This window comes from Pteropus alecto, unplaced genomic scaffold (genome assembly GCF_000325575.1).
Source record: "Pteropus alecto unplaced genomic scaffold, ASM32557v1 scaffold156, whole genome shotgun sequence".
NCBI lineage: Eukaryota > Metazoa > Chordata > Mammalia > Chiroptera > Pteropodidae > Pteropus > Pteropus alecto.
In genome coordinates this window covers 44,968-70,739 of record NW_006437746.1, presented here as the reverse complement: position 1 = coordinate 70,739, position 25,772 = coordinate 44,968, and the positions used below count along the sequence as shown (strand labels likewise).

General features: G+C 41.7%; 2 protein-coding genes, 2 non-coding genes and 1 pseudogene across 5 annotated transcripts; 1 reads left to right on the top strand and 4 right to left on the bottom strand.

The window, feature by feature from the left end:
* Nucleotides 1–605: 605 nt before the first annotated feature.
* On the bottom strand, nt 606–5,379 carry RPSA (ribosomal protein SA). The gene is made up of 7 exons (XM_006914808.3): nt 5,284–5,379; nt 4,254–4,418; nt 3,178–3,296; nt 2,125–2,370; nt 1,279–1,407; nt 1,027–1,192; nt 606–760 (listed from the first exon to the last, which is right to left on the bottom strand). The coding sequence occupies exons 2-7, from the start codon at nt 4,384–4,386 to the stop codon at nt 666–668; spliced, it is 888 nt and encodes a 295-aa protein (XP_006914870.1). The 5' UTR covers nt 4,387–4,418; nt 5,284–5,379; the 3' UTR covers nt 606–665.
* LOC112482072 lies at nt 1,911–2,060 on the bottom strand. Its single transcript, XR_003047190.1, has one exon. It is a non-coding gene; the product is annotated as a small nucleolar RNA SNORA62/SNORA6 family (small nucleolar RNA).
* On the bottom strand, nt 3,363–3,513 carry LOC112482070. The gene has a single exon (XR_003047188.1). It is a non-coding gene; the product is annotated as a small nucleolar RNA SNORA62/SNORA6 family (small nucleolar RNA).
* Nucleotides 5,380–7,474: 2,095 nt separating the features above from the next.
* LOC102899006 (caspase-14-like) lies at nt 7,475–25,772 on the bottom strand. 2 transcript variants are annotated; one of them, XM_015591759.2, is made up of 7 exons: nt 25,316–25,772; nt 23,803–23,858; nt 22,339–22,488; nt 18,947–19,172; nt 18,356–18,472; nt 11,074–11,183; nt 7,475–9,528 (listed from the first exon to the last, which is right to left on the bottom strand). In XM_015591759.2, the coding sequence occupies exons 1-7, from the start codon at nt 25,602–25,604 to the stop codon at nt 9,427–9,429; spliced, it is 1,050 nt and encodes a 349-aa protein (XP_015447245.1). In that variant the 5' UTR covers nt 25,605–25,772; the 3' UTR covers nt 7,475–9,426. The 2 variants fall into 2 exon arrangements, with proteins under 2 accessions (XP_015447245.1, XP_015447246.1); XM_015591760.2 differs by lacking the exons at nt 7,475–9,528; nt 11,074–11,183 and adding an exon at nt 17,145–17,417.
* On the top strand, nt 20,301–20,421 carry LOC112482063 (annotated as a pseudogene).

Genomic DNA, 25,772 nt, shown 5'->3' with positions numbered 1-25,772 from the left:
TCATCCAAACTTGCTCCTGCACGGCCAGTGGCAGACTTGCTGCGAGACTAACGCTTGAGCTGTGGGCCTCAGAACCACTGGCAGTGGCCCTGCAGATGCAGGGCCAAGAGTACAATGAATCAATGTAAATCATTCAAGCGCCTCAAAACCAGGATCCACCACTGTATTTAACTGCTCCATTCTCATTCAAGACGTTTTTTTCAATAGGCTGAGAACTACTGTGAAATCAGTTCAGAAGAATCACATTTTAATAGAATTGAAACGCGTAGAAACTGACAAATATAGAGATTATGTAATATTACATGAAAATTTTGTAGCTTGCATAACCCTCTCAGAACCTATAGGGCAAGCTAACCTGGTGACAGGAAATACCAACATAAAAGATCAGAACCTTGAAAAACTACTTCTAGGGTTAACACTTATGTGCAACTATTCACATCTATTTTCAGAACACAGACGTTCCTTACATTAAAAGGAAGCACAGGAAAACAGCCCAGTGAAAAACAGTATACTTTTATCTACAGTGAACTTTAGAAGTAAAAACAATGTCAAGAGACCTGAATAATCCCAGGCACCTTGATCTGGAATAAAAAACCGCAAGAGACTTGACTTTTAGAAACAGTTTATTTTCCGTCAACCTTATTTCCATTTTGTTTAAGGCCAGCTTAAGACCACTCAGTGGTTGTTCCTACCCATTCAGTGGCCTGAGCAGTGGGGGCTGCAGACCAGTCTTCAGTGGCAGGCTGAGCGCTCCAGTCTTCTGTTGAGAAAACAGCAAAAAAAGCATCAGCACCATTTTCGTCTTTGTTACCTCACCCCACCAGCACTGCGCCTCGCATTTATTCCATCAGACACGCATTTCGAGGACAGACCAGGGCCACACCATTTCAAATAAACCTGAATTCAATCTGTCAGGTAACAGCACCGATATAACATATTAGGATGAACCTTTTAACGTAGCCATAGAGATCGCTAAAGTTAGACTGCAAACGGATGCTCGGAACCACCATGTGTCGTGACACATACCAGTAGGAAACTGCTGAATAGGCACAGAGGGCACCTGCACGCCTTCGGACCAGTCTGCAACTTCAGGCTGAGCGGCAGTGAACTCAGGAGCTGGAGCAGTCCATTCTCCCTGAAATTCCTCCTTGGTCACAGCCTTTTCAGCAGCGGCCTGCTCTTCCTTTTCAATCTGGTTAAAAAAAAAAGTTTATAGGAACCTAGAAATTTTACTTCCAAGATGCAGAGACCAGTGTCCCCTTTGTGGGGGAAGCTCACCTCTTCAGGATCTCTGTAGAAGTAGAGATCGGGCATGACCTCCCATGGGTGTTCACGGGAGATGGTGCCACGCATGCGCAGGACCTCCCGGGCCAGCATCCACCACATCAGCCCCACTGAGTGGGCTCCCTGCAAGAGTGCCAGGTTATTAAGTGACATGTGGTCAACCCCAACAGGCAAGCACCTCCCTGTTCTATCTAACCTGGCCCCAGATCATCATCTAGGTCCATGAGGTCAGACATGTCTTTTAAAGGTGTAAAAAGGAAGATTCAATAAATCAGTGGTTTCAAACCTTGATAGCCAGCAGAATCATGAGAATTTATAAAGTACTACTGTCAAAGATTGCAACAAAATGAAATACCCCTAGAATCGGTGCCTGGACATTAGTTATTTAAAAATCTCTTTGGGTGAGTCTCATGTGGAATCAGGGTTTTGAGACTCTGGACAAACTGGACCAATTTGAACCATTTGCAGCCCACCTTTTTATGTTCTTATAGCAGAATTCATCAAGTTGGTCTGAAAAAAATGCCTGACAGGCCCGAATAGAGCAAGAAATGAGGAGAAAAGCTGAAGAAAAAAGACTGTTTTTCATGTTTTCATTTCTCCTTAAAGTTTTCATACATTTGATTCACACTTGTAGCAAGTATTACCATCCGACTCCACTCATCGGGCCAGAGACCCTTGTGGTGTTAGCGAAAAACTTGCCCCTCGTGTAGCACACTACCTACACTTGTGAGTTCATCGGCCAGTGGCCTCAACTCCAAGCTCTAACAATGTGCAGAGAAACGCCCTAGTGTTTCTAGAGCACTCATTCTTGAACTCTAGTTTACATCAAAAAGTCGTTACCTTGTTGTTGCAAGGGATGGCAATGTCCACGTAGCGCAGAGGAGAGTCTGTGTTACACAGGGCGATGGTGGGTAGGTTGACATAAGACGCCTCTGTGAGAGGCTGGTGGTCGGCCCTGGGATCGGTGACCACCAGAAGTCTCGGCTCCCGGAAGGCTGCCTGGATCTGGTTAGTGAAGGTCCCAGGAGTGAAGCGGCCAGCAATAGGAGTGGCTCCAGTGGCAGCAGCAAACTTCAGCACGGCTCGCTTGAAGAATTACAGGAAGAGTTAACAGTGCTCCAGAGATGGAGTCACAGGAACTTTCCAAGTGTCATTGTGGTGACAACCAGTTCTATCATCACGAAGCAGGCCATCTAGGCAGAACCTCCAAATATCCCTTCCTCAAAACTAAAAAGTTCATAGCAACCAGTTTCACTGTCAATCTAAACAATGAATCAAAGGGCTGTCCTTCTACATAATTTTAAGAGCTGTCCGAATCCAAGCTGAACATTTTTTAAAAAGTAGAAATGAGGTGAACAAAATCCTTAGAGTTCTTACAAATCGATTCTTATGAAACGATGAGTTTTCAACAGAAAAAGAACAAAAAATTGTCAACATAGAAATAGGGCAAAATCAAGTTTTACCTCACAGTCCATTAAAAAAGTTATTTTCATTCATTTAAGTTGGCAAAGATTCTTACTGTTGTTTATGAGACCTGAGACAAAGACTACCCTCCTCTTCGGAAAACCTTTTTGAAAAATTTTGCAGTTGACATCCAAATTTTTCACCCGGTACTTCAAATATAAAAAATCTGACTACAGAAAATGATGATGAGACATTTCAATAGGATCATTTCTTGGTATTTAGTGTCACAAGAAAATACATGATGTGAATACTAAACTTCGATATACTGTCAGGTGTATGCACGTTGAAAATGCCAAATATTGGCAAGTTGAGATTTCTAAACAGTGAATTTATGGGGTTTTTAAGTTTTTTATACTCTTCTATACATCCAAAAATGTCCTAAGCTTTATTTTTTTAAATAATAAAAACCAAGCATATTGTTTCACAAACCTGGCCAGTATTCCTGGATGATATGACACTGACATCAGCTGGGTTTTCAATGGCAACAATGGCACGAGCTGCCAGCAGAAGCTTCTCCCAGGTTCTCTTCAAATTTATGATGTAGATGCCTAGTGACAGCAGAAAGCTTTAAACACCTGACCTAGCTTTGCAAACAGACATTCTTCTAAGAAGTTGAATGTGGCAGAGAGTACTATCAAACTCCAGTCATAGAGTCAAGCTCTACTGGTGTTAGCGAAAATCCTGCCTTCAATATAGCACACTTCCGACACTCAGAAGTTCATTGGCCAAGACTGGCCTCCACCCTGAGCTTTAATAGTGTGCAACCCTATCAGCAGGCCAAGTGCATCTTTTCTTTCTTTCCCCGTTAATAATCCTCCATCAGGACCCCAGTGAATTTCTACAAGTTCTTGCCCACTTCCTGGCCTCCTACCACTCTCCCTGCCTTGATTATCAAATTCATCCCCAAAACTCCTTTACATCGTGCCACTCCCGGGTGCAAATCCTTTCCTAGCTCTATCTGTAAGCTGAATTAACTCCCTCACCCACTGTAATGCCTCCCATGCTCTTGTTGCAATGTACCTTCCCTTCTCCAATACCTTCCAAGCCAAAATGTTTATTCCTCTCTGGCTCTTTCCCAGAATTCAGTTGAACAAACCTATTCTCACTACCTATGAAATATAAGGCACTATGAGAGATAATTAGGAACTCAGCTAATGAGCTTCCTCAGCATCTTCACATCTCACCTCCTTCATGATGTGAAAACTGAACTTCAATATACTGTCAGGTGCCAAGTGGTATGTATGTTGAAAATGCTTGAGCCCCATAACCTAGGATATGCCATACTCTTCCACTGGAGCCCAGAAACCTTTCCTTCCCCAAACAACCAGAACTCTTAACTTTTAAAGCCTGTTTCCAACCTAGGCATCTGGTTACATTTATTACTTAGTAGAGAGCCCTCCAAGGCAGATTTAGAAATTACTTCTAGCACCGCCCATCAGAACAGTAGGGTCAGATTTGTCTCAAAGCCGGAATGGCAAAAAAAAAAAGTTAAAGCAATGACTGACCGTCACTTTTCCTTTTGTAGATGTACTGTTCCATTTGGAAGTCAAGGTTGGTGCCACCTAAGTGGGTTCCTGCTGCAAGGAATTTGAGGACATCCTCCTCCTTCATTTGCAGGACATCAAGGGCTCCGGACATTGTGACGGTTTCCCTTTAAGTTACGTGGGAACCTGAAAAACAATAATTAAGAATAGTTAAGAACCTAGTCCTTTTCATTCCAGTGCCTTAAGTGGAGTGGGGGAATAGGTGCATTCTAACTACTCTTTAGTCAAGCAACTTCATACATAAATGCAACCTAGTACACATTCTAGTGTCAGACTGAGCTTACAGTCTATTAGGATTTAATAGTAGACATATGCTTCACACGGAACTGCAGCAAACATTGCTGAGGAAAAAGAGACGGGCAACCAACCAGGTAATTAAACTAAATGTAAATAGTGAATTGAGAGTTAACACTTCTCAAGATACTCAGAAGTAAAAGTTATGGACAAGCAAAGATAACCACCATATGTGAGAAGCGCAGCCATGTTCGAGAACGAGATGAGCAAAGATAGTGGACATGTGAACAGTTTTATCTTCAAATAGACAGACTGCAGGTGGGCACGTTAAAATTACTTCTCGCTGCGGTCATTAGTTTTCTCCAAAACTCTGCCAAGAACCTTAACAGCAACAGGTAAAACGAACGAGCCCAAACAGCTGGTGCCTGGGCCTCTGGACTCACTGCCAAATATCGGGGTCCCAAGCGATCGCAGTGCGTTGACTAGGCTTTCTGAACCCCCACCCACCAGCAGTGCGGCCCGAATCCCAGCCCGGTGCCTGGAACGGAGGGCGACCTCGGGCCGCTCCGGGAGCATTGTGGGAACCCGCGGGCCCAGCTCAGCCACGTGCGAGCCGCCGGGCCGAGGCAGAGCGCATCCAGCAAGAGACCCGTCCTATCTGCTGTCTCTCATCCGCAGTCCTCATGCTCTCCTTCGTCTGAGCAGAAAGGTCGCTCTGGTGGCCCAGGGGTTACAAGGGACCTCACAGAAGACTCACCAAGAACAACGCCGTATGGACCCTATTCTGGGTAGCGCGGAAAAGAACGGAGGGCGGAAATGACGTCAATATATACTCCGCCGCCAGCCAATGACAACGAAAGCCGGGCGGAAGAAGGGAGGAGCCCGAAGGGCGCGAGCCTCCTCTTTCCGGAAGGCGGGCTGGCGGCCCTGGTTCTAGGCAAATAGCGGGCGGGGGAGGTGCTGGTTGGAGCCCGGCGGTTTCCGACTTTCCGGCTGGTCGGCGGAGCAGCGACGTTCAGTGGCTGTCTGCGCTCCTACTGTAACCCCAGTCGGGGTCGCGGGCGTGAAGCCAGCCGGCCAGCCAATCAGGATTCGAGCTCTTCCCCAGCCTTTTGTGTTTACCTAAGAACTTGAGAAGGCCTTCATCTAAGCTGCAGTTTCCTTACGGGGAAGGCGTGTTGAACTCAATAAGCGTGTTTGACGAACAAAAGCTGCAGAGATTATTTTCAGTTCTTTTGAGAACAATTTAGCAATACGTTATTCAGATTCTGAAAGTTCACTTACGGGAAGTTTTCCCGAAAAAAAGGACAAGGCTGCATAGATGCGTGAGAACTTTTTTGGCATAAGAAAAATTACTGTCAATAGACTAGTTAATAAAAATTCATTAACTTAAAAAATTAAATTATATATAAAGTATATAATTTCAAAATAATTAAAATTCTATGTACAAAAAATTGCAGGATGAAAGGGCAATTTTTTTAAAAAGTGAAGCTCTAAGCATTAAAAGTCATTGTAAATAGCCAAAGTATTCATAATTATACAGGTTTCAGCCCTAGTTGCACTTAGAATCACTTGCAGAGCTTTCAAACATGCTCAACCCTGAGCCAAAAAAAAATCTGATTTTTAAAAATAGCTCCCCAGATAATTTTAATGTGCAGCTGGGGTGAGAACCATTGATACACAAATACAGAAACTGGTTGGGCTTCCCCCTTTTTTCAGTATTTTTGAAATTTTGAGGAATCCGGTTGTTTTTAAATTGAAACAAAACAAAACCCCACTGTATTTAAACAAAGCTGACATAAAAAGGGAGTAAACTTAGCCATGGCTTTCAGCAGCTTCAGGAAACTGCTGAAAATATCTGGAAACACTTGACTCTCAAAAAAAGGTTAAGACTTAAAAATAGCTATATGAGGACTGAAAAGCTGGCTTTTATGGACAGTTTTCTGTCACTGCAGGACTTAGCTGGCGGGCCTTCTGGGACTACCAAACCATCTCAGCAGCTCCCTCCCCTATACATCAGTCTCAAGAATACTTCCATTACAACCATAAGGACATTCTTCTGTAGTCATGTTTAGGTATTTGTTTCTCCACAATAAGATTTTTCCTACAAAATAACTTCATCCTTGATAACTGATCTGTATGATGAAAATTCTTGGTGAGGAAATGAGTTAAGTCCAAAGATGAAGAATGTACTGTAGTGATAGTAAGCCACCTTGAGGAGCCCTTGGCCTAAGAGGCACTTGTCAAAGAATGGCTATAACTCCCAGCAAAGTGTCCTCCCCATCTTCAGCCTCCTGGTCCTCTGCACGAGTCTCTCCATATTTTTTATTCATGCTCACCTTTGACGAAAATCTCAGAGCCTTCTTTTTGCAAACTTTGGTTTCTGGCATTTGTATTTAAAAACTAAAATAAAAACAGGGCTTTTTAAAAAACTATAATTGTGCTAGGGACTGTTTTTTTAGGCTACACTTCACATGGCATTGGGTGGCTGAGCGCCCTATTCTGATTATGAAGCTGAGAACACAGGACACTTAACGGCTCCAGGCATCAAGTTCATCTTGGGCATCTTCCCACCCGCCTTTCTAACCACTTCCTCCTTGATCTTCATCACCTGTTTGTCTGGTATCCAGTTGTCCCACCGTCCTCTCCATGAACCTTACTTATAGTAGCCTGAGCAATGTTCAAAATCACTTTTGTCCCAAAACTCTTATTCCCTCCATTAAATGGCATGGTCCCTTATGTCCACTGAAAGCATTCTGTCTTATAACTTTATCACTTGGCATTTTGTAGCTCATATTAGTTCATGCACTGGACTTCCAGCTTCAGCACATGCAATGTCTGTGAACAAGTCACTTCACCTCTCCCAGGAAATAAGAGCTGTTAATATTTCAGCTGCTACCATTGCCCCTGTGCCTAGAAATCTAACAGAGAGGCAAGTGAATGAAGGCTTACTGATGTTCATATTTTATAAACCAAGGAGACATTATAATGCTCTATAAAAAAAAAGCTACATATCAAATATAAGAACTCAAAGGTTTAAAAATTAAATCCCATTAACTAAAAAGGACACAATTGTTCCTGAAATGGAGACAGGCCTGGAGATTCCGGGTTGTTTCAGTCAATTTGGCCCTCAATCTTCAGAGCATTCTCACCAAACACCTGCATCTTCGCACAGGCCGAATAGTCTTATGCAGCCGCCAGCTTGAACCACTGAGTTCAGAAACAGCTGCATCTGCTGGATGTTCATGAGCAAGTTCACTAAGAAGTCAAAGTTCACTGAAGTCCAATGGGATGAATTCTCAGAGTTGGCTGGGCCAAATCTCCTTTTACACAAATGGGGGAACCGAGGTCCAAATATGGTGCAAAGTTACATAGAAAATTACAACGTAATTACAATTAAAACTCATGCTCAGACCACAGTTTGTTCCTCTAAAAACACTGTCTACATACAGGTTTTCTTTATAGTGAGATGGGACCCAAGTTGCACCCTGAAGAATGCAAGGCATAGAGGAAACATACAGTGAGTACACAGAGCATTTCAGGCAGAAAGGAGAGAGTGAACTATGATATAACATATACGAGAGTATTCGGTCAGCATTCATTACTCTACAAGCCCGACTCTGAGAGGGGATTACTGAAGGGCAAATCATCAAGTACAGCCAAGACTCGGGGCAAACAGTACATAGGTGCTATAAGTTAAGGCCTGACAGAGAAGGACTTGGAATATTCTCCTTAGGGAATCCGGAGTATATTCTGCAGGCAGTGGGACTATTAACATTAACATTGGGATGGGTTTTATGAAGAGTTTAGGGGAGCAGGTTAACTTCCAACTTGTTCAGTTAAAGTGGCCATGGGGCAGCCACGTAGGTAGGGATGACCAACAGGTGGCTAGATATGCACAGAAATAATGAGGCCAGGTTTGAGGAATGGATAAAATAATGCGAAGACAGAGGGATCAGTCATTCACTAAACATTTATCGCAGGACTTTTCTATGTCTTAAGGCACAGGTGGAAGCTGGGATACAGAAATGAACAAGACACATGCCCGATGCCTCTTGGAGCTTACAACTGAACTGGAGAGAGAATAAACAGACACTACACAGTCATTTAAGTACAGTAGTGCTAAATGCTACAGAAGGAAACCATAGGGTCTCTGAGTACTTAGAAAGAGCTGACCTAGCACGAGGGGCTGCAGAAAGCTTTCCTGTGCAAATGATGCTTGAACCAAACTCTGAAGGATGGAAAGGAACTTAACTACATGGGGTAGAACAGAGTGTTCCAGGCAGAGAAACCAGCAGTTCAAAGGGACGGAGACAGCAAGGAAGAAGCTGGGGAATGGGTAGGGGTGAAAATGCGAATGCGTCAAGGGCATAAAGTACAAGCGAAGAACACCCAGAGAAGACTTGAGGATGGCTTACACAGTGAAAAAGGAGATCGGTCTGGCTACAGACAACGATATGGGGGAAATAAGGGGAACCAAAAGACAAGACCACATAAAGACAGTTCTTGAATACTAAGCCAAGAAAATGAGGCTGAACACCAGCACCAAATTTAGAGTGGAGAGGGTGGGGCGAGGGGTGGGTGATAATCAGTAAGAGAGGCACATGATAAAAACAGTATATACATAGAGCTAGACTTCTGTATGCTAATTGTTTGATAACAGTTCAGGAAAAAAAATTTCAGTTAACAGTGATCTTTTAAAAAAGTCAAATTATTTACAAGTTCCAAATAAGCAGAGTTAAATCTTAGAAAAACAACATATATATACAAAACAAACTGGAGAAATACCACTAGTGACAGAAATAATGCAAAATGATAACCATTAATACTATGCTACAAAGCCTCACAGTTCTTTACAAAGCCTATTACAAAGCAGCCCTTGTTTTTGGTCTTCCTGATGTCAAAAGTACACAAATTTAGTTAGAGTGGATTCCATTACAAGTGATACTTTTATTGGTTCCTCCTGTAGATGAAATTCAGTGTGCACCACTCTGTTATTCACCTGTAAGAGAAAAGCACAAACTGACCAAAAGAATGTACAGCCCTGAGCAAAAGCCTTTTAGAAATAAACCCCGCAGGATGAGATGGCAGAATTCTGATCCCACCAGGAGAACAATGCAAACACCATTCTAAGGAGATGTCCCACCAAGTACTTAAAACAAAGGACTGTGGGATGGAAAGAGCACTGGAATGAAGAGTCCACAGACCTTGGTTCAGTCTCAAGCTTGCTCCTGAGTAATATCAGGCCATGTAGTTACTCATAGTAAAACGAAACGGTTGGATTACGCTATGTCCAAAGTATCCAACAGCTCTGCAATTCCTGGGTTGGTGGTAAGCACATCTTATCATCTGCTCCCTCACTAAGTTGTGAGTGCCTTTAATGCAAAGCCCACCTATGCTCACTTCTAGACTTTCTCACCATTGTCTCCTCAGCAAGAGTTTTGAAAATGAAGGGTGTTCGATAAAGACTTAATGAACATCAGTGTGCAAAAACAGTTTTCAGTTAGCATTCAGCTAAAATGGATTTCTATACACAGTTAGTTAAATCTGTCTTTACTATTACATATCCCTGAGAAGCTGACAAGAAACTATTTTTTTAAAGAGAGAAATTGAACAATATGAGATATTTGAGAATATGGTTGGATGACAGTAAAAACTGTCCCTCCTTTTAACATTTTCCCTCAAGAGCTCAGCTACGTGAGGAGAAAAACAGTTTTGAAAGCTGCTTAGCATCATACAGAAAATATTAACATTAAAAAAATTTTTGAAGAAATAAAAATAGTTACCACTCCTTAGCGGGGTAAGGAATAATCAACACATAATTGTGAACTCTAGAAGCACTCTGCCTGGGCTGGAATGCCAACTCTGTCACTTATTAGCTCTCCATCTGTGACAGCGGATGCAAATCCCAGCACCTACCTGAGGGTGGTTGGGAGGTTTAAATGGATTCATATCTATAAAGCGCAGAGAATAGTAACTGGCACAGAGTGAGCCATGCGATAGATGTTAGTGTTGCTGTTACTATGCTCATTTACAACCTTTTCTAATTAGCTCTCTCTGTGTATAAAAATCCCAGATTAAGAAAATTAGTTTCTAATCCTGATGTGATAAACCACTAGAATTGGGCCATTCTCCAAACTTCTCTTTGTATATAAATCTGCTGAGATTTTTCGCCACTCATTCATTCACTGAGCACTGCCCTGGGCTACAAGCTGGGGAGACAAGTGTGAGCCAGTGTGGGACCTCAAAGATGCCCTCAGGGTCTCCCCTGTCCCAGCTGAGTCAGGCCAAAGCCCGCTACAATGGAAGAACTTCACAGTTCACCTAATAGCCCACCCCTTTTATCAGCAAGGGACAGAAAGTGTCACTATCAGTTTTCCTTGGTATCTGGCCCAACCACGTCTTCTGAACAATGATGCCACGGTCTACTAAACTCATGATCAGTCCGTTGTTTTGAAGCAACTTTTCAGTATCTCTCATGTTTCCATGGCTAAAGTGCATTAGCTTTAGAGTGAATGGAGCACATGGTCACTTGGAATTCACTTACTTTGGTGAAAAAGTCAGCGATGTGCCACCTATTTCCATATTGTTTAAAGACGTTGGTCATTGCTTCGATCATCACAGAGCCAGTGCGGGGGTGCCGTAAAGCAACATGATCTACAAAGAAAAACAAAAACATTTCGTCCATTTTCCTCCTCTACTTGCAGCTAATTGTTCTTTCACTGGCTATTAAAACATGAAAAATGGCTTTGATCTGAAAACACAGAAACATTCTTGCAGGAGCGTTAGCAAGAGTGTGTCTGGGGCCATAACAGACATGGGCACAAACACAAGAAGCACTTGAGCCTCCCAGGGGACTTGTGTGACAATTGGCACAAAACCTATCAACAGGACATTCTTTTTAATGTGCATCTTTTAAATAAAAACTTTTAAAATAAATACACATGAAAGTAAAAAGTTTAACAAACCCCCATGTAATCATCCCTCAGATTCAACAGTTATCATTTTGCCATTTACTTCATTTTATCCTGTTTTTTTTTTTTATTACTGACTTTTGCAATAGCATTTTAAGCTAAATACACACACACACACACACACACACACACACACACACACGGAATTTATTTTGGGGTCCTCAAAAGTTTAAATACTGAAATTATTTTTATTATTCTATTTAAAAACATTAACACGTCTGTTTAATGTGGAAATGCAATGAGAATACCAAAATTGCACCCTCTCATAATAAATCTGGGTTGGAAATGAAAAAACATAGGACATCTTTGGAACCTCAGTGTAGGCAAAGGTTTCTTAGAACACAAAGCATAAAACATAAAAGGAAAAAAAATTGATAAATTGGACTTAATCACAATTTAGAACTTTTGATATTTATAACACATACCAGAGAAAGGACTTGTATCCAGGATATATAAGGGACTCTTACAACTTAATAAGAAAAACAAAGTAAAAAAAACAATATAAAATTGGGGAAAACGTATATGAATGGCCAATAGGCACATGAATAATCGTTATTATTAGTCTTCCAGCAAATGCAAATTAAAACCACAAGGTGATACTATCATATATCTATTCGATTGTCTAAAACTTTAAGAGACCGTACCAAGTGCTAATAGGGATGTGAAGCAACTGAAACTATCGTACTCTGCTGGCGGGAATATAAAAGGATGCAACCACTCTGGAAAATAATTTGGCAGTTTCTTTAAAAGTTAAACTTATACCTCCTGTGTGAACCAGCCATTCTATTTCTTGGTATTTACCCAAAGAAAATAAAAACCTACGCCCCCAAAGATCTGCGCATGATTGTTCATAGCAGCTTTATTTGTAATAACCCAAAACTAGAAACAACCAAATATTCAAGTGAAAGGATAAACAGAGTATTATATCCACACAAATGAACACCACTTAGAATTAAACAAGAATGAACTACTGATATAGAAAACAACATGAGTGAATCTCAAAACCATTATGATGTGTGGAAGAAGACAGGACAAAGACAAACAAAACCAAGCGTACTGTGTAATTCTAGTTCTACGAAATTCCAGAAAACGTAGTATGATCTGTGGTAACGGAGAGCAGGTCTGTGGTGACCTAGGGATGGAGCTGGAGGCAGGGATGGATTAGCCATAAGGAAATATTTGCTTATTTTGAGGTGATGAGAATATTTGCTTATCTTGATCACGATAATGGTATCATGAGTGTATACTTACTTTATATCAGCTCAAACTGTACAACTGAAATATATACAACTTATATTTTATTACACCTCTGTAAAGTTGTCAAAGAATCCACAGAACGTATCTGTATAGTATGGGGAACTACATGGAAATTTCACGTTGCCCCTTTTAGCGTGAATCCGAGTTAGAAACACCACATCGCAAAGCCTGATGATCCATCTAGTCCAATTTTCTTCAAACTGCAGATTGCGGCCCAATAATCAGTCAACAAATCAATTTAGTAGATTAAAACCAACATTTTTTAAATAATGGGACAGAATGAAATATCATGGAAAATATTAAAGTGTCTCAACTGCAGTAAGGGCAAGTAGCATTTATAAAATTAGTATTTGTTACACATTTATATTTATACTTTCATATCAGTGTATATAACAGATAATAATAAACTGTATTTTCTCAATTCTAAGGTCTTTTTTTTTTTTTTTTTTCATTTTAGCATCTCTAAAATCTGGACATGCTGTATAATCTCTGCTGGTCATTGATTAATTGGTAGCTTCCTGTTGGCACGAAATAATGGTAGGTCTTATAATCAAGGCATTAGATTTGATGCAATACAATTAGCTGTTTCTTACTGTGGGTTATGGCAACATTGGAAACCTCTGACCTAAAGCGGTCTGCAACCTCTCTGAAGAATCATGTGCCAAGTAACTGTCAAGGATCTTATCAAATGAAAGGTCTTAAACTTCTCATTGCTTTGAAAATGATCAGCAGTGGTAAGTCCATGCCCATGGGTTCAGTCCTCACAACCGATTCTACACCACAGAAATGAATCCCATGACTAAAATTGCATAACTTTAGACTCTGGCCAAAAGCTAGCAAGTTTCCACGGATTTACCAAACAAGGTCAAAGGGATCTCAGTAAGACTGGGATCCCTCATATGTGCGTTGTAAAATAGTTTAGATAACCTCAGGCCATTCACGTGAGCAACAATCACGCACAAGACTAAATACAAATTGCCAGTCAACAGGTGAAAGCATTTTGCAGCTTCTCCAGCATACAGGTGACATGGCTCTGTCACACACCAAGAGTGACAAGCTTTAGGACTTGCAAGGGTCAGGTAGCTGCTATAAATGTCTGTGGTGAGCTAAATGTCAGAAATTTGGATTTTTATGTGCAATCTCCCAATTTTTAAAAGCAGATAACTCAATTTTAAATTGTCGTAAGTTCATTTTTTGAATAGATAATACACTCGAATGGTTCGAAATTCAAACTGCAAAAGGAAGTGAAGTCTACCTCCCTCCTTGTCCCATGCCCAAGAAAAATGGTATCGGTTTCTTTTGCACCCTTCCATATCTGTCCTGTGTACGAAGAAGCTTATACATAAGTGAGTGTGTAACCACGCACCTCTGACCCCAGCAGCTTATTTATTATATAGCTGTTATACCGATTTTTTTCACCAACTCACCTTTGGCGGTTGCTCATCATCAATACACAAAAAGCCTCTTCCTCCGGTTATACAGTATTCTACTATACTTTATTTCGTCCCCTATGGATAGACATTTAGGTTTTTCCCAATACTTTGCTATAATAAACAATGTCAATGAATAACACTGGGCACATGTCATTTAGACACAATTTCCTAGCCAAGGAATTACATGTGTATTTGTAATTTTGCTAGTTAATGCCAACCGGTCCTCCAAAGAAGTTATGCCAATTTACAATTCCACCAGTAATTAATAAGAAAATTCCCTAGCTCTTCACCAAGAGTATACATTCAAACTTTCTGTGCAATCGGATAAATGAACAATGGTACTTCTGCCAATCGGATAAATGAACAATGGTACTTCAATATCGTTTAATTAACTTTCTTCTTATAAAGATGAGCATCTTCTCCATGTTGATGGTGTTCCTTACACTCCATCAGCATCTGTGCTGTAGTACTGCCCATCTCAAAAAACAAATAAAACACTCCTTTGATCTCTCCTCCAGATGGTGTCCCCATTTCTCAACTCCCTTTTTAGCAAAACTACAACAGTTTTGGTTTTATCTGTTGTTTCCAATTCCTTTCTTCAATTCCCACCTCTGGAAAATCTTTAAATATGACGGAACACACACCTGAATATGCACCACCGAGATCTAACAAATATTAATGTCACTGGCGCCTTGGGTCCTTGTAATCTCCCAGGATGGAAATCAAGGGAGATCACCAGACACCAACGTAGTACGAAGAGAACACTTTGAGCTTGTGTACAGGGAAACCACCACTGTGAAAGGGGAGAACCAGGTGGTCCCAGGAGGGAGGCTGGGGGTGAGGGGGCGGTCAAAGGGAACTAGGCAGGAAGTGAACTATGTTCGGGCATGTAGAGGTGGAGGTTTCTCAGTGCTGCAATGTAGTTACATGCTTCTTCATGCATTGCACATCTCGTTAGCATGTTCAATCTCCACCTTTGGGCGTGTTTTTTAGTATTAAAATGAAGGATCACACAGCAGCACCGCTGAGCCTGACTGCCCGTGCGTAGCCGAAGGGACAGTTGTGTGGTCCCTGTTAAGTGAAGTGATTCCTTATGATTAGCAACCCTGGCGTCTTTAATGCTAATTGGTCACCCCAAAATGGGAATCCTTGGGGGACTTATCTGAGTATTAGCAGTTTGCTCCCGTCTGTTCAATCCAACTGACCTAATAGCAGGAAGTTGACTTCCTGTCTCTAATATTTTGCTTTATTTTTTCTAGCTCTTCTTTTCTGGCGAAATACAGCTGAATCCTCAATTTGAATTTCCTCCCTGATTACTTTCTAGTATTTCCTTCCCTATCTTCTCTGCCTCCACCAGAGGCAATTCCTACCACAGAGCTGTTGCCTGTTCTTTCTGCCTGTATTTTTACACTGTTACTAACTATATATTCGGTAATAATATGTTGTTATTATTTTGTGTTTAAAATATTTATATTAAAGATACACTATGTGTTTTATATTATAACTGTCTTTTATCTTCCTTCATTGTTACTGTTAAAGAGAAAAACAAAGGCCCCAAACAGTGTCACTCACTTGTGCTAAAAGCTCATGACACCAAACCTAGATTTAACACCTGATCTAACTGCAGTTTTGACATCTCCCGCAAATGTGATCCTAATTAACCAAATGTGATCCTAATTAACCGATCTGGAATTTTCTGGTCAAAGAATAATAGTAAGGCAATCTATCACGTGGGCCTACTCTACCCACCTATAGAAAGAAGCAACCTGTATAATAACAACCCTTCCCATTCTCTCCCCCTCCCCCAAAAAAGATGTCCCGGTTCCAAAATAATCCTTTCTTCTTTTAATAGCTCCCTTAGACCACTTTTCTTCCTATAAAAATCTTCCATTTTGTACAACCCTCAGAGTGTCCTTCTAGATGCTAGAAGGGATGCTGCCCAATTCGTGAACCACTTAATAAAGCCAATTGGATCTTCAAATTTACCCCACTGAATTTTGTTCTTAACATTACATGTAAAACTTCCCCATGATGATTTTTTTCAACTGCTGCACAGTTCCACTGTATGAATATAGTCACGTGCCACATAACAAGTTTTGGTCAACAACGGACCACATATACAATGGTGGTCCCACGAGATTATAATGGAGCTGAAAAATTCCTATGACCTGGTGCCCTCACAGCCGTTGTAAGGTCACGGCGCAACACATTACACAAATGCTTACCACTGTGTTACGATTGCCTATGATTTCAGTACAATAACATGCTGTATAGGTTTGCAGCCTAAGAGCAGTAGGGAAAAACATTATGTGTCTATTTGGCATAAGGATTATTTTATGTTGGTTAATTTTAAGAAACAGCTTGGGAGAAGTTCTGAAAACCGAGCAGAAGTGACCCTTTGTAAAAGAAATTCACATTTGTAAAGGAAATCTCCATTTGTGAAGGTGTCACCCACTTCCTACAAAGAAGAGAAGAATGACCCTAAATCTCTAGAAACTCTTATCAGAAAAGAAGGCATAGCTTTAAATTTGCATAACAACCTTAACCCTTGCTTACTGTGCTTTTCTAGGTAAGCTCCCACAACATCAGCCCCAACATCTTTTGTCTTCAGCTGAAGATGGTATTGAAGGTGGGAGCTTCAGCCATTTTGATGAGTTACTCAGTTTTCCTGAGTCTCTCCCATGCATACAGAAGGTATACATGCTATTTAACTTTTGTTTTTCTCCTGTTAATCTGTCTTTGATTATAGGGCTGTCTCAGCCAAGAACCCAGAAGAGTAGAAGTAAAATTATTTTTCTTCATCTACAGAGCAATGGGCTCTCCTATATGGCCTAGGTGTATACAGTAGGCTATACCACCTGTGTTTGTGCAAATCTACAATGGTAACACAACAACGAAATCGCCAAAGGATGACACCTTTCTCAGAACGAATCCCCAGTGACTGTACACCACTCTCAATGTCTTATAGTTTCTCTTCCCCTTCAATTCTCCACACTGTAAACAATCTCAGAGGAGGGCCCATGTTAGAGTGACCAACTCGTCCAGATTTGCCCACTTTCCCAGTGATAGCACTGAAAAGTCCACTGTGCCAGGAAACCCCTCAATCTCTGGCAAGCTGGGACGGCTGGTCACCCTATCCCATGTATACATGGGCAGAAGGGCGGAGGGTCTCAGATTTTCTCAGTTCGCGGTACGCGTAGCAACTCAGTAATTTTTTCACAGTGATCCTAGGCCAAGAAAAATAGAATTCCGTTTAATAAAGTAGTTAGAATACGAATGTTAAATTTACACCTGATAATCTATTGTTATTTGGGGTGGGGGCGAGAGACCACACAAATTGAAAGAATAATATTTTCATTTTATTCTTAAATAATCACAATTACTTACTAATGGGATGTGCACATCATCATGGTACTTGCTTTTTATCTCAGCCACCCTCCAAAACCTAGCTACCCAAATATATGATATCACCGAAAAGACTGCGGTGCAATCTAATTCTTGAAACTGTAAACTACGCGAACTATGTGACGTTACTGTGGACCCTCAGTTTGGAAACCACAGCATTAGGGTGTACACTAAGAAGTGAATTTGCTGAGTCGTGGGATAAACATATTTTTAACCTGACTAAGTTTCCCACATTGCTCTCCGAAGAGGCAGTACTAACTTCCTGATGGGAGTGGCATATGGAAATACCTGTCACATCATATCAGTTATTATGATAAGCACGACATCTGCATTACAAAATTTAATTCATATAACATCCTAATGACACAAGTAAATTTTATCATTCTCATTTTATGTGAAGAAACTGACATATCTAGAGGCTAAAAAAATACTGAAGTTCTCAAAGACAGAAAGTGGCAGAGCTAGCTTTTGGGCCAGCATCTTTTTCACATGAGAGCCAATGATCTTTCTATGTGATACTTTGCTAAGAGTTTGATGTCTTCCTGGAAGAAATGAACAGTAAGATGCCAACCTGCCACTCTGAGAGTGGGAACATTTTCTGAAGGGAGGCGGAGGGGTTAATGAAAATTTCTCCTATAAAAACATCAATTTGTAAAGAAAGCACAGACCATTTTTTAAAAAGATTTTAAACATCATTAGGAACAACCGAAACCCTCTGGCAGAATGCAGATCTCACGGTCATCTACCCTCACTGTCTTACCTGCCTGGGTGGGGTAGATGATGAAATAATCACTGAATGTGGGCAGCCTCTTCTTCTCTGATACGTCATCTGAGTCCATGGGTTCATCATCTGTTTCAACACCATTATCTCTTCTCTCTGTTTTTTGAGGAATGAAATACAAACAACAATAATACATCACTAACACCAGTAACCCTTAATAAAAATCACAAAAGGTCTGTATCCTCCACGAGAGAGAGAAATATCCACAAAAGCTACATGAGTCAGATGTTAGTCCCACAGGCTTCCTGGAATTACAAGGATGGTGAAATGTCCCTTGGAAATCTCAGAATTTGAGATTTCCAGACTCGCCCCATGAAGTCGGTGACTTGGACCGTTCCTCAGCCTAAGTTAGAGATTCTATCTCAGGTAAGTTTTACATCCATCTCTTCCTTCCACTCAAAGTCCCTAGTCAACTGCACAACCGAGGTTACATCAGCTCAGGGTCCTCTAATTTAAAATGTAATATTTACATTTTTTAAAACTTACTTATTACTTACTTATTCTCTTTCCTCAATCATCAATACAAGAATTCCCTAGAAACATGACTATTACAAAGAAGCCTCCACTTACCTCCTCTGCATGCCTGGATTATAAAGATCTTTGGTTTCTCGTGAAGTGCTGGACAATTTTTATTGTTAAACATTTCAAAAACATTTTCCAGGCTGACTCTGTCACCATCTTCCATTTTAATAAAGCCATTTTCTCCGTGGGACATAAGAGTAATAAGACAGCAGCCAATTTCATTTTTAATTCCATTTAATCCATCACGAAATGATGTTAGTTTTTCAAGTAACTCCTGTAAAATAGGATAACATATTAAAAAGACCTGAAGGTGGGAAAAATCAAAATGTTAGAGGTGGCCTCTTTACTACGAGGTGATCCAATGAGATGATAAATTTAAAAATACCTACATCTCTGACAGAGTTAGTATGAGGTAAATATTATTTTCTTATTACTCCTTTTTGGTTGCTCTCAGAATTCATCTGATTTCTTCTTATGCTACTGGTTCTTGTTTGACAAAATTAGGGCATTTCTGATTCTCTACCACAAAATACAACAGAATGATAGTTCCTCAAAGTGTTAATGTATTTAAATTTTATATTAACTTATTTTAATATATAAAAATTACTATTTTATAAAATCAATACTCTCAATAGGTAGAAATGGCAGGGAATGAAGGTGTCCACTCAGTAGTATAGACCTGCCAGTCTATCAGCAGATGTCATCAGAATCCATCCCACGAGAAAGAGAAGGTAGGAATGGCTGCCATCGCTACTTCCAAATGTGTTGTGATAAAGATCCTGCCCATCTCAACGAAGTAAAAATTAAATGAAGTTTAAATATTGGAAACAAAGAACCAAGACATTATTTACAGATAATTTGACTATCTAGAAATATTAAAAATCAACTAAAAAACTATTAGAACTAGAGATTAGCAAATTGACCGGATATAAGATTAATTTACAGAGATCTATGCTTTCCCAATTACCCAGCAATAATCATTTAAGCCAAAAAATGGAAAAAGGGTTCCCATTCGTGGTCATAACATAACTAAAATGCCTAGGAATAAACCTAACAAGGAATATATTACCTAAATGAAGAAAACTATTAAAAAAAAACTTTGGTGAAGAGACAGCATAAACAAACCTAGATATGCTGATGTTTCTGACTGAGATGACTCAATATTATTAATTTGCTATTCATTCCAAATTAATCTCAATTCAATATCATGTCAATCAAAATCCCAAAGGATTTCTATAGACTTTAACTAGATGATTCTTGGGGTAAAGAACAGATAATGTTCAAGAATAGCCAAGAATATTCAAATGGGGGGAAAAAAAAAAACAAGAAGTAGGGGACAGGTCCTATCAGACATCAAAATGTACTATAAAATCGTCGGGGGCGGGAAACACAGTGATATCCTGTCTATGGTCATGCCACCCTGAATGCGCGCCCAATCTCGGCTGATCTTGGAAGCTAAGCAGGATTGGGCCTGCTTAATGCTTGGATGGGAGACCACTTAGGAATATCGAGTGCTGTAGGCTTTAAAAAACAAACAAACAAACAAAAAACAGTGATAAACTGGCATATGTAAACAAATATATGAATAGAATATTTTAGAATCCAGAAATTAATCCAAGTACTACACACAGGAATTTAGTTCATGATAACAGTGGCACTTCAAATATGTGTCATTAAAAAAGGATGTATCATCATTCACTACATGTTGAGATGACTATTTGGAAATAAAGTTAGACCTCCTACAGCAAAAATAAAATTCCAGAGAGCAGAAGGTAAACCTTAAACTATAAAAATATCACAGAAAAATAATTTTTAAATTTCTAAGTTGGGAAGGCATGGGGTTTGATCAAGACCAAGAAGCAGACAGATTGACAAGTTTACTCACAAGACTTCCATGTGACTTAAGATAACAAAAAGTTAAAAGGCAAGTAACAGGGTAGGAGAAAAATATTTGCACCATATTTTGTAAATAAATAATATTCAGGAAAATAACTTTAGGAAAAAAATCCAGTAGGAAAAAGGCCAAAGGATAAAACAGTTAATTTACAACAGGAAAAAAAAATGGCCAAAAGATGTTCAACCAAACTAATAACCTAGAAAATGAAACTTAAAACAGTGAAATACTTTTGCCAGTATGATGACTAAATATTTACATGTAAACGTTGACAGGATGTAGAGAAAGAGGCCACTTCTGGACCTTGGCAGAACACTGGCAATGTCTGCTATTTGAATGGAAGGGGCTTGATTAAAACTCATGTAATGTGGAAGGCAGTCTCGTATCATCCTTGGGGAAAACAAAGGAGTCTGTTTCTTAGCTTTGAAATAATAAAGTTGAAAAGTTATTGAGCACTTACTGCAAGTCAGCTACTATTCTAAGAAATTTTACACACGGAACCTCATTTCCTCCTCACAATAGCCCTACAAGATAATTTACTATCATCTTCCCCACTATAGAGATAAGAAAATAGTCAAGTAATTTTAGGCAAGGTTTCTAAAACTACTGTACTATTGATGTTTGCACTCGATCATTTTTTGCTGTAGGGGGCTGTCCTAGGCATTGTAGGATGTTTAGTAGTATCCCTGCCTTCCACACTGGATGCCATGAGCACCTTCCAGTTGTGATGAGCAAAAATGTCCCCAGACACTGTCACATGTCCTCTGTGGGACAAAAGCACCCTCAGTTGAGAACCGGATTTTAGGTAACACAACTAGTGTGAGACAGGGTTCCAATTCTGGCACTCTACACTGCACTCACTGCCCTTCGGTTATGCTGTTCCTTGATGTTCATTAGCAGTGACTCCTGGGATCTTGAAGGGCTTTCCGATGTCATTGTCCCAAAATACCGGGCAGGTCTAGGCCATGACTGAGCTAGGGTCGGAGAAATCAAACTGGTCGCCACCACCGCCACTCTTCAACCTTATTTTTTCTGTGCCATCTAGTTAAGCCACATGCGGTTCTGCCCAGGACTGTCAGGGGCCCCTCTTCTGGCCCATTACATGGTTCCAAATAAGTCCCATGAGGACTTTTCAAAGCCCGTGGGCTTGGGTGCTGCTGGAATCCCGCCTGCCTGGCCTCCTGCTGACCTCTCAAAACTCTTTCCTTGGACTTACCTGCTCCCAAATGCTCTGGACCTTGCCCATTCTGGACCCGTGGCTTGTCCTTGGGTTTCCTTGCCCACCTGGCCTAGGACACCTTCTTGGGTTCCTTTTTCCCTCTTTAACTGCACAGCTAAGACCGAAACTCAAGAGGTCCTGCTCCTCTGGAAGGGGAGCCGGGGTATCACGCACTTAAGATTATAAAAGTATCAAGAATTTCATCAGGATATACAGGTCACACTGCTCAGCAGATCTCAGTTCCTGCCAGGTACCAAAACCCATTATTTTTTTTTAAAAGGAAAGTTATAAAATCCAAGCTACAATTTTTCATTTTTAATTTGTTACCTCTTTGTCAGGATCGATGCACAATGTATATTCAAAGTGGCACTGGCCAAGCCAGTCCTTCATTAGCTTGACGTCCTGGTCAGCCCCTGGCCTGTTCTTCTTCACACACATGAGGAAAGCCTTCCGCCTGCCGCTCAGGTCATAACGGTCCTGTTTCCCAGCAAAGCCAAGAAGCAAAATTTAAACCAGAACACATTCAGAAAGCCAAATACACTAGATGCTGCTGAGCCCTGGACACCGCGAAGGGTTAGGGGCACCGACCCGCGCAGTCAGCCCTCAGCATTTGCGTTTGCGGATTCCCATCTGCCAGTGGACGCTTGAACAACGCGGGTTGGAACCCCGCGAGTCGGTCCTGATATAAGTGGACCGTGCAATCGAATCCCCGGGGGTTCAAGGGTCAACGGCATATCAAACGATGAGTTTCTCCTGGGATTGATTATTGGGGAACATTCCCGGTTCAAATCAGGGGCACGACATCGAGCGCCTCTTACTAATTGGGTGGGTACGGGGGAGGGGGGAGCGGTGACTTGATTTAGAATTCTTCAAATACCTTTCTCAGACTTAGACTCATAGGCCAGCCTCATTAAATTCCATAACTAATTTAAGGAAATAGAGGATAGAAGAAAATGACAACTAAGGGCTGCAGTCATCGAAATTCAGGTGAGACATTTTGTAGGACAAAAGAACCCTAGTTTCTTCAACAAATAACTAGAAAAAAGTTAAAGAGGGGGAAGTATCGTAAATTAAGTCTTAAGAGACAAATCAAACAAATGTAATTGTGTAGACATTATTTGAATAGTTCTGATTCAAACAAACCAACTGTAAAAGACATAAGAACGGGTTAAGGAAATCTGAGGAGTTTTGTTTCGTTTGGTGGAGTAAGGGTATTATGGTTCTGTTTAGAAAAAAAAGTCTTTCTCAGAGATACATACTAAAGTATATGTAGATGAAAGTGATATATCTGGATTTGCTTTAACATAATTAGGAGCGGGGAGCAGATGTAACAAGACTGGCCATTATGTTGCTAATTGCTGAGGCAGGATGTTAAGTATGCTGGGCTGAGGTTTGGAAGATTAATTTTTCTACTCTCTGTACTTTAGCATAGGCTTGAAATATCCATAGCAAACGTTTAAAAGAAAAACGTGCAGGCAGCAATTTTCGCAGCTGCCTAAGGCCATGCGACAAGTCATTTTATCGCCAGTGCCTCACTTTCCTTGATGTGGAAAATGGAGATAATAACAGTGCCTATGAGGTTAATGTGTGCACAGTGGTTTCAACCCGCTCATGTTTAGCTTTTACTGTTGTCACAGAAAACGGTGAGATCTGACCACGTGAAACAACCACACAAGGTGTAGTGTGGCCTTTTAGCCCAACAGGAGCAGCACCCAAAATGCTTAAATAGTAGCTACATACTATCTTTAGTAACCAGCGGGTAGGGTTGGAGTTAAGAGTCAAGATATTTACCAATTCATCACCATCCACAAAGTCACGGCTTCTCTTTAGAATTTTTCTTGGGATTACTGAATGAATTTTCATGAAAAGAGAACAGAAAAAGAGCATTATTTTTTTCTTTTCAATCAAGATCTGCTGTTGTTCCTGTTAACAGGAAGCTCCTCAAAAAGAATTCAATTATCTCTTATGTTTTGGGGCCCAGTGGGCTATGACTGGTCTCATTTTAGAAGTTCCTTGGATTAGGAACCCTCCTCCCAAACTCATGAGGCAGGAAACCTAAAATAGATCTATCTCCCTGAGACTTCCGTCAGGTTCAGGGGCAGAAAGACCCAAGCCAGAGATTTAAAGGACCAGGACTGACATTACTGCACAGGCACTTCCTGAAGGGTAGACCAAGACATCAGTAAAAAGGTGACGTAAAGGAACTAAACCCTACTTTTTCTATTTAACATAATACCTTTGCATTCAATTTGAATACTTATTGGGTGCCTGTAGTGTGTAGCCCTGACATTATGTAGTTTGGATGATTCTAAGAAAGAAAAAAAAAAAAAACCACTTTGCCAACAGCAAGTGACTCACCATCTAAACAGGTGATAAAAATGTGGTACATAAAGAAGCACAACGTCAGCTCTGTGCATGTGCAGTAGAGGAAGGGCAAATCAAAGACTCAGTGGGGTCAGTCCTACAAGGACATGTTTGTGGATGATTACAGTTCTCATCCATTACAAATCTACAAAAATCAGCAATAGCTACATACCTCAAAACTCAACCAGGTCATAAGCATGCTGAGAACACAGACCATCACAGTACATCTCAGCGTCTACCCCAACGCCTCACATATAAGAGCTGCTGCCTCTCCTCTCCACTCATATCATGGACACATACACTAATGGGGGAGGGGACAAAACTCCCTCAATCTGCTACATACTGCATTTCTTGATCTTAAGCCACATCCGTCCACTTTTATGGCAAACGGCCTAACGCTATGCAAGAAGAGGATTTCCCCCCCCCGCCCCGCCCAAGAAAAAAACACACCCACCCACCCACTGGAGATGTGGAGATGCGGCAGTGGGAATTCCGACACTAGGTTTCTCACTGAATCATCTATAAACCTCCACATCACAATCACTTGGAGGTACTTGTTTTAAAATGCATCTCAGGCCTGCTGAGTCAGTCTGATTTCTGAGCCCACCCCCAAAACAAATTAGCAGACCCTGATGGCTACTCTTCGACTGGACTCTCGATCCGAGCCTGGGACCGGTGACTCTCCTGCCCGCTCACCCCCGGGCTCCCACCTCCCGCAGCAGGTTGACTTGGTCCCTCGACGCCCGCACCCTCCTGGCTCCGATTCCCCCTCCCCGCTGCTCCCCTCCTGGTCCTTCCCCCCCTCCTCGCCCCCGTCACTCACCCGGGCGCCCAACGGCTCCTCGGGGCCAAACCCCACGTTCACCTAGGACCCCACCCCGTGTCCTTCCCAGTCCTCCAGCCCGGGAATCCCCGGCGGCTGGGCCAGCCCCGCGCTCACCCTGGCTGTCGGCGGCGGGGTCGCTCTGCCAGCGCTGCAGCAGGTCGGCGCGGCGCAGCTGCTGCAGCACCTTGGTGACGACGCGCGGCGCGGCCGGCAGGTAGTAGTGCTTGGCGAGGAGACGCGCCAGCCCCGATGTGCTGCCGCCCTCCAGCTCCAGCTGCAGCGGACTCAGGCGCGGCATCTCGTCCACCGTCTTGAGGATGACGCGGAAGTTGCGCAGCTCCTGCGGGGACAGCACGTCCAGGGTCTCCTGCAAGCGGCTCTGCAGATCCTCCATGGCCGGCATGATCTTCGGGGGCGCCCTGGGGTCGTCGGACTACGAGCGCCCACCGCTCCCCGGGCTCCCCTCCATCCACGCCCAACCGTACCGAAGCGCCCGGGCCCGAGGGACCAATCCCAGGAGGTCCCAGCACCGCGCGCCGCACACGCCTCCCGCTTCACCTCTTTGTTTTGA